This window comes from Schistocerca cancellata, chromosome 8, assembly GCF_023864275.1.
Source record: "Schistocerca cancellata isolate TAMUIC-IGC-003103 chromosome 8, iqSchCanc2.1, whole genome shotgun sequence".
Classification (NCBI taxonomy): Eukaryota; Metazoa; Arthropoda; class Insecta; order Orthoptera; family Acrididae; genus Schistocerca; species Schistocerca cancellata.
In genome coordinates, this window is record NC_064633.1 from 73,552,919 (window position 1) to 73,568,605 (window position 15,687).

At 39.6% G+C, this 15,687-nt stretch overlaps 1 protein-coding gene across 1 annotated transcript in view; it reads right to left on the reverse strand.

The window, feature by feature from the left end:
• Positions 1-14,395, reverse strand: part of LOC126095363 (translation initiation factor IF-2-like) — a 46,456-nt gene extending 32,061 nt beyond the window's left edge. Inside the window, exons 1-2 of the mRNA XM_049910170.1 lie at positions 14,144-14,395; positions 1,918-2,450 (exon numbers count right to left, since the gene is read on the reverse strand). Coding sequence (XP_049766127.1) covers positions 1,918-2,450; positions 14,144-14,395 — 785 coding nt within the window. The remainder of the gene's footprint in view (positions 1-1,917; positions 2,451-14,143) is intronic.
• Between the last annotated feature and the right edge of the window lie 1,292 nt (positions 14,396-15,687).

A 15,687-nucleotide genomic window follows, 5' to 3' on the forward strand; every position in this document is an offset into this window, starting at 1 on the left:
CCACTGACTCGCCGGCACACCGGACCTCGGCACTACTCCGCAAGGTCGGACCCCATTCGCGTACCCTTTTCGCAACAATTACACAACGGCTTTGAGAAAGGGTGTCTTCATCTTCAGCAGGCCAGACGGTAGTGCTCCACGAGACGCCACACATCATTGGATTCGTCTCGATAGCCGCGATCAGAAAGTAAGTACCGAACTATAGGATCCCATAAAAAAAGAGTTGACCTTCAAATCTCTGATGTGATCATACTTTCAGAGTTATTCTAGGCGGCAGTAGTTAGTGACTCACTCTGTATGATAGGAACCTGTTTCATTTAATTTTGATGAAGTACTGAAGCGCTCTTTGATATATTTTGTTTTTTTTCTTTTTTTACCGTATTGCTGAGGAAATTAAGTTTTACAGCGTTACGTGTTAAATCTGTATTAATTCTTTAGTTTTACTACAACACGTTTCAATTTACAAATCAACAATTTTCGAGTAAAACCTGAATTAAACATCGGCAAGTTCGATTTTGCTATAAAAACTGTTTATTTTTAAGTAAGACGCATGGGGGACTCTATGTAGAACAAAAATGCTCCATAGGTTAAGCGGCTCTTACTCAGTTCCTAGACGTGATAACTTCCAGTTTTTAGGGGAATCTATTAAGACACTGATCGCATACGTAAAGGAAACCACCGTTACGGAATGACGCCCAACAGGTACGCACCACACCTAGTGTACAGGTAATGTCGGTCAGACTACGGACACTGCCATAGCGTACGCTTACTCCTGATTGTCTACGTTAGGTGGTGGTGGTTTCACAATTCTACATCTGACACATTCTCAAATTTCTTTTCCATTCTTTGATATACAATTATTATCAGCAAACTGCATGTAGGAGCTGTTACGCTGAAAGTGTGGCAATTCTCACATTTGTTTATCGGTCCTTACTGTTCTGATTTTGTGGATTTTTATTTTCTAAGTGTAATAGTATGGCACGGATAATGCACTGCATGTGATAAATTTCCTTTTGCAAGTTGGAGGTTTTCAGGATACAGGCTCATTGCATTTTGATAACTCTCATTACAGTTCGGATCAGAATTCTTTACTTATTAAATTGTTATAACATATATATGACATAATTTTTTACATTTAATTACGTAGCATTGAGATTTCTTTTAGACCACCTTAGCACCCACTGTTTGTTTGCGCAGACTGTAAGGTTTGCATAGATTCTTTTTTTTCTTTCCTTTTTTGTTTTTTGTTTTTCCTTAATCGAATTTTTATGTTGTTCACAAATTGCAACACCTTCTAAATTTTTCAGGGTAAGTAAGATCATCGAAGCACGATCATTGCACAAGCACGGTCATCACCAAATGTCTTTCTGACAGAAAAGTGATTGTGGTAGCTGGACTCCAATGTTATTGTTACCCAAGTCTTTTGCGTTCTTTTGGTGATGGTTCCATAGAAACGTCATCCTTTAACACGTATTTCTGTATATTTAACCGAGAACGAAATACCAATTTTCATAGATTTTCCTTTAAAACTGTTTTGATATAACGAAATATTTTCTCAAAAGATTTCGTCCTCTATTTTACGACCTTAGCTGTTGTTCTTCTAAAATGCTGAAACACATACTTTTTTATTTTTCCTGATTTTGAATCCAAATACCAGTTTTCGTAGTTCTGCCTTTAAAAATGGATTAATAGCGCCACATTTCCAAGAAGCCTTCCATCCTGTATTTCACCATCTTAGTAATGTAATTTCGATCATTCCCTTCTTAAATGACGTCTAAAGTGTAAGATCGGAATCGTCAGAACATTTCGAGTTTCTGTTCTAGGAGGTTGGGCAATGATGAGTCAGAAAGTGAGTCAGTCAGTTGGGACATTGACTTTTACACACGGAGAAGATAATTTTTAAACGCGTCGACTCACCTGAACATCCTGCCATATTGCTGTTGCTGCTGCTGCTGCTGCTGCTGCTGTGCGCTAAAGGCCGAAGCCGCCGTCGTGGCCGGCGGCGCAGTGGTGATGGCGTCGTAGTCCTGGTAGCGCTGCGCGGCGCCGGGGCTGCCGTACTCGTCGTACGCGGCCGTGGGGCTGGGGTACTCCTCGTAGCGCGGGCCCGCCACCAGCGCGCTCTGCTGGTAGTCGGCGTAGCGCTGCGCGCCCTGGCCCTGGCCGCCGGCCGGCGTGGTCGAGGTCGTGGTCGTGGCGGCCGAGTACTCGGGGTAGGCGTGCTGCTGGTAGCGCTGCGCCGGGCTGCCCGCGTAGTCCGGGTAGCGCGGCGAGGGCGCGGCCGCGGCCGCGGTCGCGGTCGTGGTCGTGGTCGCGCCGTACTCCTGGTAGCGCGAGCGCTGCGCCTGGCTCGAGCTGGTCGACGACGCGGCCGTCTCGAACGAGTCGCGCAGCTCGTCCTCCCGCGACTCCAGCGAGTCGGCCTGGTTGCGCTGCAGGCCGCGCGCCTTCTGCAAGCCGCGCGCACACCCGTCAGGCTTGCACACCCACCGACCGTTTTAATTCATTTATCCATTTACGCGTCAAATTCAGTAGGGGCAAACTGAGGAGCAAATCTCCGAGGTCATGTAACGTGCCAGTACATGAAATTACGACATAAAAGTATTAACACGTGAAATAAATGTCAAGCCATAAGTTTAACTAAACGCAACCAACAATATTACATAAGAATCAGCTTAATTTTTCAAGGAATTCCTCAACAGAATAGAATGGGTGAACCATGAGGAAACTTTCAGTTTCCATTAGAAAGCGCGTCGATTACTGCTAAGATTTTTGAATTCTAGTGGTAGCGTATTGAAAATGGATGCAGCATTATACTGCACACCTTTCTGCACAAGAGTTAAGGAAGTCCCATCCAAAGGCAGCTTTGATTTCTGCCGATTGTTCACTGAGTGGAAGCTGATTATTCTTGTGAATAAGCTAAGTGTTAACAAGAAATAACAGTAAGGACTCATGCACGGGGGTCGACAAGACGTTCGTGATCATACACTACTTATTGCCCGAACCGCCCGTTACTGAGCCAAAAATATCCTTTGAAAATTCAAGAATTACCCCAAAATATAATACCATACGACATAAGCGAATGAAAACACGCAAAGTAGACTAATTTTCGTATCGAGCGATCACTCACTTAAGATCTCGTTCGAATAGTAAAATGGTTGCATCAAGTCTCTGAATAAGTTTCTGAACATGGGCTTTCCACGACAGTTTACTATCTATCTAAACACCTAGAAATTTGAGCTGTTTAGTTTCACTAATCATTTTCCCGTTCTGTGAAAATAAAATGCCACTTTTTTTTGATGAATTGTGTGTTAGAAGCTGTAAGGTGTCAGGCAAATCCAACACCTTTCATGAAAACCCTGACATGATAAGCAAATCCAGTAGTATGTCACATAGCTACGAATAAATCGTGACATTAAATTAACCAAAGTAATACGAGTAACGAGTGAGCAAATGGAATACCACAGACTAACACAAGAATGCCTAAATGTATGTAATACCTTCCCACCGTGAGACAGACGCAGTTCCGAGGGGAGAAACGAGAACAGAAGCCGAGAGCAGAGCCGTGTTAAGCTGGAATTATCTAGCTACACTGACGTTCAGTCAAAGAATATAAAGTGGCTCTCCCTCACTGACCAATATAAAAATATCCAAATCATGCATGTAATGTTAAATAACTATGTGTCATCTAGTAATTGTATGTCTTGTTCATATTTAAAGATTAGATGTTTCACACACTACACTGAAACAGATTCTAAGGAACTGCTTGAATTAGATTTAAAATGGCTTCTCTATTGTACATAGAAAGATTTATTAGAATTAGAAAGTCTCAGGGAGTACAAACAACTCAACATAACTTTTTGAAGAATGTAGAGGTGAATACCTGTAGGATTTAAACTGAATGTTTACTTATACTTACTAATAAATTTATTTATTTGGTACTCTTATTGAAAAGAAACATTTTAAAAACCAATGTCCATTTCTATTAAAGAACAGCAAGTCAACATTTTTCTTATTTCATTAAATATGGTATTATGACTTTAATGACAGCTCTTGACAAACTATAAAAAAAGCTTGAATGATTATTCTTAGAACGTTAGGATTATTTAGCATTGTTTCTATTCCCAGTGATTAGAAACCCTGTCCACTGGAAATTCAAGGCTATAAAATAAAGCAAAGTGTGCAACAATAACTTCATTTTACTACTCTACAACAAACTATAAAGAAAACAGTATTCCAGGAGATCACTGAAAACAATAACTCGACTGGGATCACAAAAATTAAGTGTTCTATTCCTTCAAGTGAAAAATATTAAGGATAGGAAGAAGCACAGTATTATATTATTCCATATTTGTAAATTACTAACTAGCTGTTTCACCAGATGCCTAATTGATTATGTACATTTTTAACATTATGATATAAAAATTGATTAGGACTAAATTCTGAAATTTTGGAATAACAAGTGTGAAATGTGACATTAACAACTCATCTAAAAAACTATACAACAGGGATATCTTAAGAGGAAATGTGGATTAATAATGAACAAATTAAACGTTAAACTTCTTAGTCATGCATAGGAATGTAGAAACCAACACAAGAAATTCTTGTACCATGGACTCATTGAAGGAGCATCAGTGTGTCAGAAATCTTCAGCAGATGGAGACATAACATAAAACATCTTGTACACTATAAAGAGTTTCAATTTCAAAATTCTGATATCCATTTTACAATTCAAGTAAATAATGCGTTACCACATACAAGGGCTACCCAGATTTTAACTCCTTTTATCCTGTATTAGTGGAACTAAAGGGTAGAATATAAGTCACTACACTCTAATAATAGGCCAGAGAGATGCAATACAAATAAAATCACAGTGCATCTTGTTTGCCTACAACAAACACTCACAATGGGTGTTGCAATTAAGAGTCCAATCCAATTTAGAAAACAGTTGTGTAATATGATTTTCAGTAGAGAAAATTTGAAAGCTGTTCTTATACATTCCATAATTTATGTTACATACACACTGAATGAGACGAATGAATGTTTCTGTTCCAGTTGTGCTTTTGTTTAAAAGTGGAAGGATAAGTGTTCATGATGAAGCGTAAACATGATAGTAGACAATAATGAAATGATGCAGAAGAGTTTCATAAAAATTCATGAAAATGAAAATTTAAACTCTGCGATTTCCATACTTTGTGATAAAATTGTTTAGTTCCTAATAATACAATTCTACTAAGGGGTCGAAGGTGATGTCACAAGATGGTTTTAAACTCAGTTATCAGAAGTGTGAACATATTGATTCAGTGTGAGGTATGATATATACTTCCAGTTAAATGATTACATAGAGATGTGAATTGATATGAGGTATGATATAGATTGCACCAAAATGGTGATTACATAGAGAACTGATGTGAGTAGAGTTTCAAGATTTTTCTCATAAATTTAGTTAACTCTTCCAGTACATCATCGCTAATCTAATAGGGACTACTTTTCAGATAGCCTCTGCACATATCTCTTATAAAGACATTGAGCTTCAAAGTTCAGATATTTGGTCTTATTCATAGGGAATTCGTCTATTGTCCTCTAGACATACCATCTGTAGATGAAGCACAAACATGGGAAATTTATTTCAGAACACAATGTACCTACCTGTATTCAGAATACAATAGTTTGGAGAGTGGAAATGCAGCTGTCAGTATCAAATATAAAGTCTGTATATCATTACTACTTCCCTAAGACAGCAGTTTCAAATTCATATACATTACCACTCTTTTGACACAGAAATACTCATGTTTTTAAATCAAACAAGTAGTTCTTAATGTAGATAGGAAAGCGACTGTATATAGTGGTGAGAGATTACAAAGGGAAAATTACATTAGAATATTCTGCACATATTTCAGATGGAGGACAGAAGTTCACAGCCTTTCTTCATGGTGACAAGAGATGATGCACATTCTTGGGTTTGAGCAGGGCCGGGAAGAACATATACTGTGCTCTGTCAAACTCTTCACGCCATATCATATGTCCCATTTTATCTTCATCTACGTCCTCTTCCATTTCCATAATATTGTCCTCAAGTACATCGCCCTCTATATACTCCTTCCACCTTTCTGCTTTCCCTTCTTTGCTAAGAACTGTGTTTCCATCTGAGCTCTTGATATTCATACAAGTGGTTCTCCTTTCTCCAAAGGTCTCTTTAATTTTTCTGTAGGCAGTATCTATCTTACCCCTAGTGAGATAAACCTCTACATCCTTACATTTTTCCTCTAGCCATGCCTGTTAAGCCATTTTGCACTTCCTGTCGATCTCATTTTTGAGACATTTCTATTCCTTTTTGCCTGTTTCATTTACTGCGTTTTTATATTTTCTCCTTTCATCAATTAAATTCAATATTTCTTCTATTACTGAAGGATTTCTACTAGCCCTCGTCTTTTTACCTATTTGATCCTCTGCTGCCTTCACTACTTTATCCCTCAGATCTACCATTCTTCTTCTACTGTATTTCTTTCCTCCATTCCTGTCAATTGTTCCCTTATGCTCTCCATGTAACTCTGTACAACCTCTGGTTTAGTCAGTTTATCCAGGTCCCATCTCCTTAAATTCACACCTTCAATTCTTATACCATACAAATTCTTTTGTAAGCCCCAGTATATTCAAGGTATAAGTTAAAACTTTACACAAACGTTTATGTTAAATTCAGGTGTCTTCATATTATGTGAAGACATATCTGTGCAAAAAGCACTTTATAAATAATTGCTAAATATTTTATGACACTTTTATGTGTGCCACAACTAATGTTTATTCATGTTTTGCAACAGATAAATACTGAAATGAGAAAATTACTAAGTATTTACCAAATGATTTTACTATTAAGCTTTCTTGAGAAACCTGCAAAAATTACACTGTTTTACATTTACCTCTAATTAATATCCATAAAATATTAAATGTTTTGTACCTCACTTTAGAAAGTGTGATTAAACTCTACTTTCCTGCTTATTGACAAGACAAATTAAAATGTCTTGCTTACATTTTATTTATGTGTGGTATTTATATTGGAGTATTAATGTTTCATTGACCTTTCCTCCATTTTTCCCATCATCATCATCATCTTACAAGTATTCTACAGCTGGCAACATGTTTTGCTTTCTGTATTCAACTTCCTTTGGTCATGCCAAAAAAAGGAAGGATGACAGATTGGCATGATTCCTAATTTTTTAATGTTTTTCTGCACTCTAATGCATTTAATTGTATTTGTGTTAAGACCTGAGTCGAAACAAGGCCCCAGGAGTAGACAACATTCCATTAGAACTACTGAAAGCCTTGGGAGAGCCAGCAATGACAAAACTCTACCATCTGGTGAGCAAGATGTATGAGACAGGCGAAATACCCTCAGACTTCAAGAAGAATATAATAATTCCAATCCCAAAGAAAGCACGTGTTGAAAGATGTGAAAATTACCGAACTACCAGTTTAACACGTCACAGCTGCAAAATACTAACGCGAATTCTATACAGACGAATGGAAAAATGGTAGAAGCCGACCTCGGGGAAGATCAGTTTGGATTCTGTAGAAATATTGGAACACATTAGGCAGTACTGACCTTATGCCTTATCTTACAAGAAAGATTAAGGAAAGGCAAACCTACATTTCTAGCATTTGTAGACTTAGTGAAAGCTTTTGACAATGTTGGCTGGAACACTCTCAAATTCTGAAGGTGCCAGGGGTAAAATAAAGGAAGCGAAAAGCTATTTACGCTTTGTACAGAAACCAGATGGCAGTTATAAGAGTCGAGAGACATGAAAGGGAAGCAGTGGTTGGGAAGGGAGTGAGATGGGGTTCTTGCCTCTCCCTGATGTTATTCAATCTGTATATTGAGCAAGCAGTAAAAGAAACAAAAGAAAAAATCGGAGAAGAAATAAAAACTTTGAGGTTCGGCGATGTCATTGTATTTCTGTCAGAGATAGCAAAGGACTAGGAAGAGCAGTTGAACGAAATGGGCAGTGCCTTGAAAGGAGGATATAGGATGAACATCAACAAAAGCAAAACGAGGATAATGGAATGTAGTCGAATTAAGTCGGGAGATGCTGAGGGAATTAGGTTAGGAAATAAGACACTTAAAGTAGTAAAGGAGTTTTGCTCTTTGGGGAGCAAAATAACTGATGATGGCCGAAGTAGAGATGATATAAAATGTAGACTGGCAATGGCAAGGAAAGCGTTTCTGAAGAAGAGAAATTTGTTAACATCGAATATAGATTTAAGTGTCAGAAAGTCGTCTCTGAAAGTGTTTGTATGGCGTGCAGCCATGTATGGATGATCAATAGTTTGGACAAGAAGAGAATAGAAGCTTTCGAAATGTGGTGCTACAGAAGAATGCTTAAGATTAGATGGGTAGATCACATAACTAATCAGGAGGTATTTAACAGAATTGGGGAGAAGAGAAATTTGTAGCACAACTTGACAAGAAGAAGGGATCGGTTGGTAGGACATGTTCTGAGGCATCAAGGGATAACCAATTTAGTATTGGAGGGCAGTGCTGAGGCTAAAATCGTAGAGGGAGACCAAGAGAACTAAGCAGTTTCAGAAGGATGTATGTTGCAGTAGGTACTGGGAGATGAAACAGCTTGCACAGGATAGAGTAACATGGAGAACTGTACCAATATATATAAGTCAGTGTTTTGACCTCATCTACTTCTGCATTGCACACTATTTAGTGCCATTTTAGATGTTGTTTCATTAATAAAAACTAAAGTTCTTGCATTTATTTAGATATAACGTGAAATTGTTGTATTCCCTTATGTAAGTTTCAATAGATAGTGACTATTTTTATTGTGGTATATATTGTTTCGCAGGTCCATGTACACATTCTTGAATTTCGAATAGCACACCCACTGTAAATGAATTATAGTTGCATGTTTCATAATATTCTTAATGTCAGTACTGAGTGTCACATGTTTGCTACACACTTAATGTTTTTGCTCACAGTGCAATTGTTATACATTAAAAAAGTTAGAAAGCTATCATTCATTTACTGTGATTTGTGAAATGTCCATATTGCATGTTAATAACAGAAAAATGTTTGTACTCTGAGAGTGAACTTATTTTTAAAACGTCTATGTAACTGAAATATTTGTCACCCCAAGATGGGTAGGGTAATACAAAACCAGTTATGGCACTATAACAAAACATTTTTAAAAAGTAATCAAAAAGCATCATTCACCAACTATAAATCGAACTGTTGCATTGTCTTATCAACTGGAGAAAAAGTATACAAATATAAAAAGTACAACATGAAATGAAAATGAAAATTATAAACATATGATTACGCACAACAGGGTACAAACATACAAATTCTGATGTTAAAAAATATATTAACTGCAAAATGAAGTACTTAAGATGAAAATAAAAAATAAAATCGTCAGACACTTTTCTGAGTACATAGAGAGTGTGGGAGGGGAGGGGAGGTGGAGTCGACAGCAAAGCATACAAGACGAGAACTTGGGACACAGAATATCAGAGAAGAGTAATCAGCAACACATCAGCTCTGGTGGACTGTAGCCATCTGCATCTGAATTTACATCTACATGATTCCTCTGCAGTTCACAATTAAGTACCTGGCAGATGGTTCACTGAATCACCTTCAAGCTATTACTCTACCATACCACTCTCAAAGAGCACGTGGGAGAAAAAACACTTAAATTTTTCTGTGGGAGCTCTGATAAGATACCACACTATTATTCTTAACAACTAATAAACAGAGTAGCTATTGTCATAATTGTTAAGGTGGAAACAAAAACAGTTCAGGGATTAGTGAAACAGAGATGATGTGATGAGATATAAAATGGAGGTAATAACGTAGATGAAATGATGAGATACAAACTCCAGAGGAATTTGTAACAATGATTAACATTTAGTAAGTATGTAATTAAATAGATAGTTTACGTCACTGTAATTCGTAGATGAAGTGTGATAATGATACAATTAATGTATTAGCTAACATTTGTACTACATCCATATCATTCCATCAGTGAAACGTATGTCTGGCATACTGAAGAAATTCTGTGGGAATAAAATACAGTCTTTGCCCCTGATAATGGAATTCTTCAATCACTAGGTTTACATGACATTTATGGATGGGAGCACAATAATTTTGAATAACATTACATGGTGAGAATAATGTTACTCTAAAAGCACTCTTACCAGTGACTACGTTTATAAAACTAATGTCACCGAGTTACAAGACGAGAACAACATATAAGAAACACACATCTCTTTTCACAACTAGAAACTGTTTCTGTGAAAAACTATAGAAATTTTTTTTCGAAAGTAACATTGTGAAACCATCATCAGCTATCGGGAACATTTATTACTGCTATCAGTTTATAACTGCGATATATCATTAACAGTCAGAGGAAGTTTCTCAGTCAAGTGGGTACATATGAATATATGACCACTACCATTCTACATTCTGTGAAATGTGCAAATATTATTGTAAAATAATGAATAATACATTTTAGTGTCAACATACTAACATTTTATGCATCTCGATCAAACTCTGTAAACTCCTTATTCATAGCCCAGCCCGGAATCTCGTTGACTGAAGTAGAATCGTATTCAGTGACGAATCCCGATTCGAGCTGAGCTCCGATGAGCAATGGAGACGTGTCTGGAGAGTCCCGACAACAGCTGGATACCAACCTGACTTTCGCCCGTTGTATGTCCAACATTTCTGTTCATAGCAGGACTCCTTTGACTGTCACCCTCGGCGCCCACACAGCACAGCAGTACGTCGGCGACACTGCAGGCCCCCTTCAGTTGCCCTTCATGGCAGGCCATGTTGGGCACACATTTCAGAAAGATAACGCCCGCCTGCACATAGCGAGGGTTTCTACTGTCTGTCTTCATGCTTGCGAAACCCCATCTTGGCGATCAAGGTCACCAGATCTTTTCCCAACAGAGAAAGTTGGGAGCATTATGGGCAGGATCCTCCAACCAGCTCGGAATTTTGACGATCTAACACGCCAGCTGGACAGAATTTGGCACGATATCCCTCAGGAGAACATCCGAGAACTATCTCTTTCAATCAGCGCCAAGCCGAATAACTGCTTGCATAAGGATCAGAAGTGGACCAACGCGTTATTTACTTGTTCAGTTTGTAGCGCCCTTTCTCTTGAATATCATCTACCGATTCTCACCCCATTCGGATGATTCCTATGTGATGCGTCTTTTTCTTATCTTACAAGGCTACATTAAGATAATGTGCGTTATTTGCGTGTCATAAAAATGCTGCCACAAGACATACACACAGTTTCTGATTTTAATACATGACTTATTGGGTCAAACATTTTAAGTAAGATTAAATCTGTTAATGAGTAGATTATGACAACAGCTTAATAACTCCGTCAATAATTTCATGAAATACTGAAAATCAAGTGACTGTTGTTCCTGCAGGCCATTGTAGGGTAGCCTGCAATTGGCACCAGGTCACCGTGTTACCCATGAGGACGTGGATGTAGTCCAGTTGAGATCCCCTGTCGACAAAAGTCATTCCATGACGTGGATCAAGAACCAGTTGTATCTCACAAGAACGTTATTTTGTTATTTCTTCGAGGTACTGCTTGATGTCAAACACTGCCTACAGGGCGTAACAGGTGTAAGTGCAAATATTTCTATTGGTGGCTGAGGACAGCGTAATGGACAGCATTCAGTACTTACGTCATTTGCAGGCTAATAGTTATAGCTTTTACAAGTCGTATGTTTTTAGGTTACGTAGTACATCCTCGTAAGGGTAGCAAGCTAGTAATTAATTATATTTTCCTATGGTCAGGAGATCAGATGCTGAAGTATGGTTACATGTAATCCAAACGGTAAGTCTAGATTCACAGGCGTAGTGTCAATAAACGATCAGGATATTTAGAGGATCGCCTGTGACAATTGGAAGTCTTTCTGAATTTTGTTTTGTGTTGTCGTGTCTGCATTTCATGAGCATGGAGTAAAAAACGTATGTCTGTCAAACAGGTAAACTAAAAAGCAAAAATAACCATTAAATTAAAGCGTAAAACACAGTTTAAACCGTAAAACAAATGTAAGTAAAATAAAAAGAATAGTGATGAATCTTCAGACGATTTAATCTGGTATGTTGAAAATACTCTGTCAGTACATTGTGTTTTGTGTACAGCTTATTTTCCAAAAATGGTATCTCAGAAACGAACTCATTACACAGGAATGTATGTGGCTTGAAAGCTTCTTTAATTTATGTTGTAGCAAAAGTTTTCATTTTTCAAAATTAATTATCGGTGATGATGTACTTTGAAACGTTTAAAATTATTATAAAAATTGATTGTACAGTTTTCCATAACATTATTTACATATCAGCTTTTATATGAAAAACAATGTTTATATATCATCGTTTCGAAGATATTACCTCTAAAACTAAAAGACAAAATTACCTTTCGGGATGTGTTTTTTCCTTAAAAGTGAAACAAACGGCATACAAAAAAACATATGGTACGCCAAGTTTCACCAAGACCTTTTATTGATACTTCGAGAAGTTCATGAACGTTTGTGACGTGTTTGTGGGAAGACTGTTCGACGAAGAGAAGAAAGACCGAACATACTGATGTGTGAACAGATTAAAAGTGTCTGAACCTACACCCATTACAACTACATACAGCACGGCCCTACAACAAATCCGTGTCAATAAGTTGAGAATATAATTCAGCGGATTACTATTATTTCCATCATTGTGCATTGGTGTGAGCTGTGCAACTTTCCAGTCCATTAGGTGCGGTTGTTTTGTCGCGTCTGCTTACTTAACACAATCGATGGGTGCATAAGTTCGCAGTGTTCTTGTTTTGCATGTTGGTGTACCGTTTTATATAGGTTTGCTTATCGGTTGCCACTATGTATTTGTAGTTCACTTTTGCTCTTTGAGTTTACATATTGCCGTTTTGTCATTTTGAGTTTGTGAGTGTAGCTGTGGGCGCTAGAAAATAAACTACCAACTGAGGAAATCGGAACATTCCCGACATAGTATTCTGCTTGACGTCAGTAGAGGGGTGACAGCAGCGGAGGCAGGCAGAGTCATTTGCGGCGTGTATGGAGATAATGCCATTGGACGTAAGGGAATGGTTTTCTCGTCTTAAGGAGGATCGTTTTGATATTAGTGACTCTGCATGTTCAGGAAGACTTTCGAGATTTGAAGAAGATCATTTAAACGCATTAATCCACAATGACCCACGTCAGTGTACTCTAGAACTGGCAAATGAGATGAACTGTGAGCATTCCACCATCGTGTGACGTACGTATGCAGTGGGGCCATATGTGCATCTCTGCTTGGTCGTCATCAATTGGCTCGTGAACAACACAGACCATGTCTGTATCGTGTCTTTAAGCTAACAGAAGGTAAACAAAGGAATGGTAGAGCCCAAACAAAGCGGCAACTTCTCGTGTGGAGACCTGCCCCGCACGCACAAAAGATAATTTTATGCACCTGGTGGGACGCGCCGGTGTGGTTAACTACGAATTGCTTCATCGAGCTGTTACCATCACTGCTGACAGTTGTTGTCAGCAACTGAGACGTTGCAGACGGAATCCAAAAACAAAAACCAGGTGGACTGCGTGAAGTGATAGCGCCATTCCGCACTCTCAAAGCCTACAAAAAACGTTAGACGCGAACGGGCTTGGGAAGTCATTGTGCAGCCACCTTATTCACGTAATCTTGTGCCCAGAGATTTTCCATTTTTCACCCCTTCTCTATCGAACAAGCTTCACAGTTCCTTTTCGGATGAAAATTCACTCCACTCATCACTCGACGAGTTCTTCGACCCAAAAACGCGTGATTCTTACAATCGCGGGACCTGAAAGTTATTCCAGCCTTGGCGGACTGTTTTAAATAGTGAAGCAGAATATTTTATTGATGACTAGAATCTCGTTTACATGTATCTGTTTTGTTTATCGTACTTGTGGGAAAACGCTACGAACCAGTTTCGAAGGGAGAGGTGCATTACCGGCATGCCTAGGCCAGACTCACCCTCTGGTGGAGGGGTGTGCGCCGGTCGTTGGCCGTCAGCGAGTTGACGGCGGCGGGGGCGGCGTTGGTGACGGCGGCGGAGGGGTGGTGCGCCGGCGTGCCGGAGGCGGAGACGGAGGCTGGGGGCACGTCCGCTTCCAGGCTGTAGTAGCGCTCGTCCACGCTGTCCTGGTCGGTGCTGCTGCGGTAGGCGTAGTTGTAGTCCTCGTTGTAGACGTCGGCGGCCGCCGTGGGCGTGCCCGCCGCCGACGCCGACGCCGACGTGGGGGCGGTCGCACCCGAGCCGCTGTTGCGGCGCAGGCGGGGCGGCCGCCGCTGCAACGGAAGCGTGTGCTCGGAAGGACGAAGACGAGAAATCTCGTGCATCTCACGTTATTCTTAAACCTTTCGTGACCCAATTAATCAAAATTTCGCGCATTACTGAAAGAACTTGTTTCCTGCTTTCGGAGTAGAGATGGGCACTGTGTTCCTGAATTGATTAAAAGAGCTAGATCTTTATAAAGAGTCCCCTCTTTATAATTCTTTATGATTCGGAAAAAAAGGAATGGTAGCCCGCCGATTTCAAAATACGTTTCTGCTGGCCGTAATGAGCGGGAAGAAAATTGTGGGCTACGCTGCTGCGGTGCTGCCCCATGTGACATCCTTAAGAAAACGTTTCCCAAGCCACAAAAAATGTGCTACAGAATGTCCACGTGGATTTGCAAAACTTTTTTCTACACGAAGCTTTTCTAATCCATGAAAACAGAAAAAAAGAAAGCTCAGTTTTTTCCCAATTTATCGGCTGTCAGGCTGTATCCACTCATCCATTTCGATAGTAATGGTAATTGTTGCGATATGAAAGTAAGCACAACACGACATCCAGTCTGTGAGTGGAAGAAAATTTTCGACTTTGCTGGGAATCGAACTCGGAAGCCATCACTTGGTAATCTGCCGGTCTGAACCCACAGCTACTGAGGCAAACGAGAGCCAACCTCTTCAAACAATAGTTTAATGCAGAAAAAACTTCCAGTACGTTTCTGTTCTTGATTTAAAAACAATATCTCAAATTTCAGAAGCTCAATAAACGTTTACATGGTTTTGAGAAAGTTGTTACTGTTTATCCTCTGACTTAGCACCATTCTCGTAACGTGTTGCCAGTGGTCATAAAAACTCCGGCCTTCCGCTACCGCGTGATGAGAGCGGTCGAGGCGCCACTCCCCTCCCAACAGCTCAGCGCTCCCCACCACTCTCAGGGATCGGATTGCAAGGTAGCTCACTGCCCCCCCATTCTTAGGGATCAGACTGAAAACTAGCTCACTGCTCCCCACCAAGGCAACTAGGTCTCACAGACGAAATCGCATGGAGCAGACGACATTGCGACTTGAGGCGTCATTCTGTTCTCTGTGCTATTGGCACAGTGAAACAGCTCACATCTTGTTTTTGTCACTGAGCACATCTCCATCCGAGTTCATCTCTTAATTCTTTGTAATCGTCACCTTCATGTGTTGTTCCTCTTCTGATTTCTTGTTGTGTAAGCTTGTTAGGTGCACTATTATGTCTTCTTCTATGTCTGTTGCGTATATACTTGCTGTCGTTAGTATATTGGTAGGCTTTATGCACCTTTCAATTACTTTGGGTAGATAGGATACTAACAAGGGAACCTCCCCATCGCACCCCCC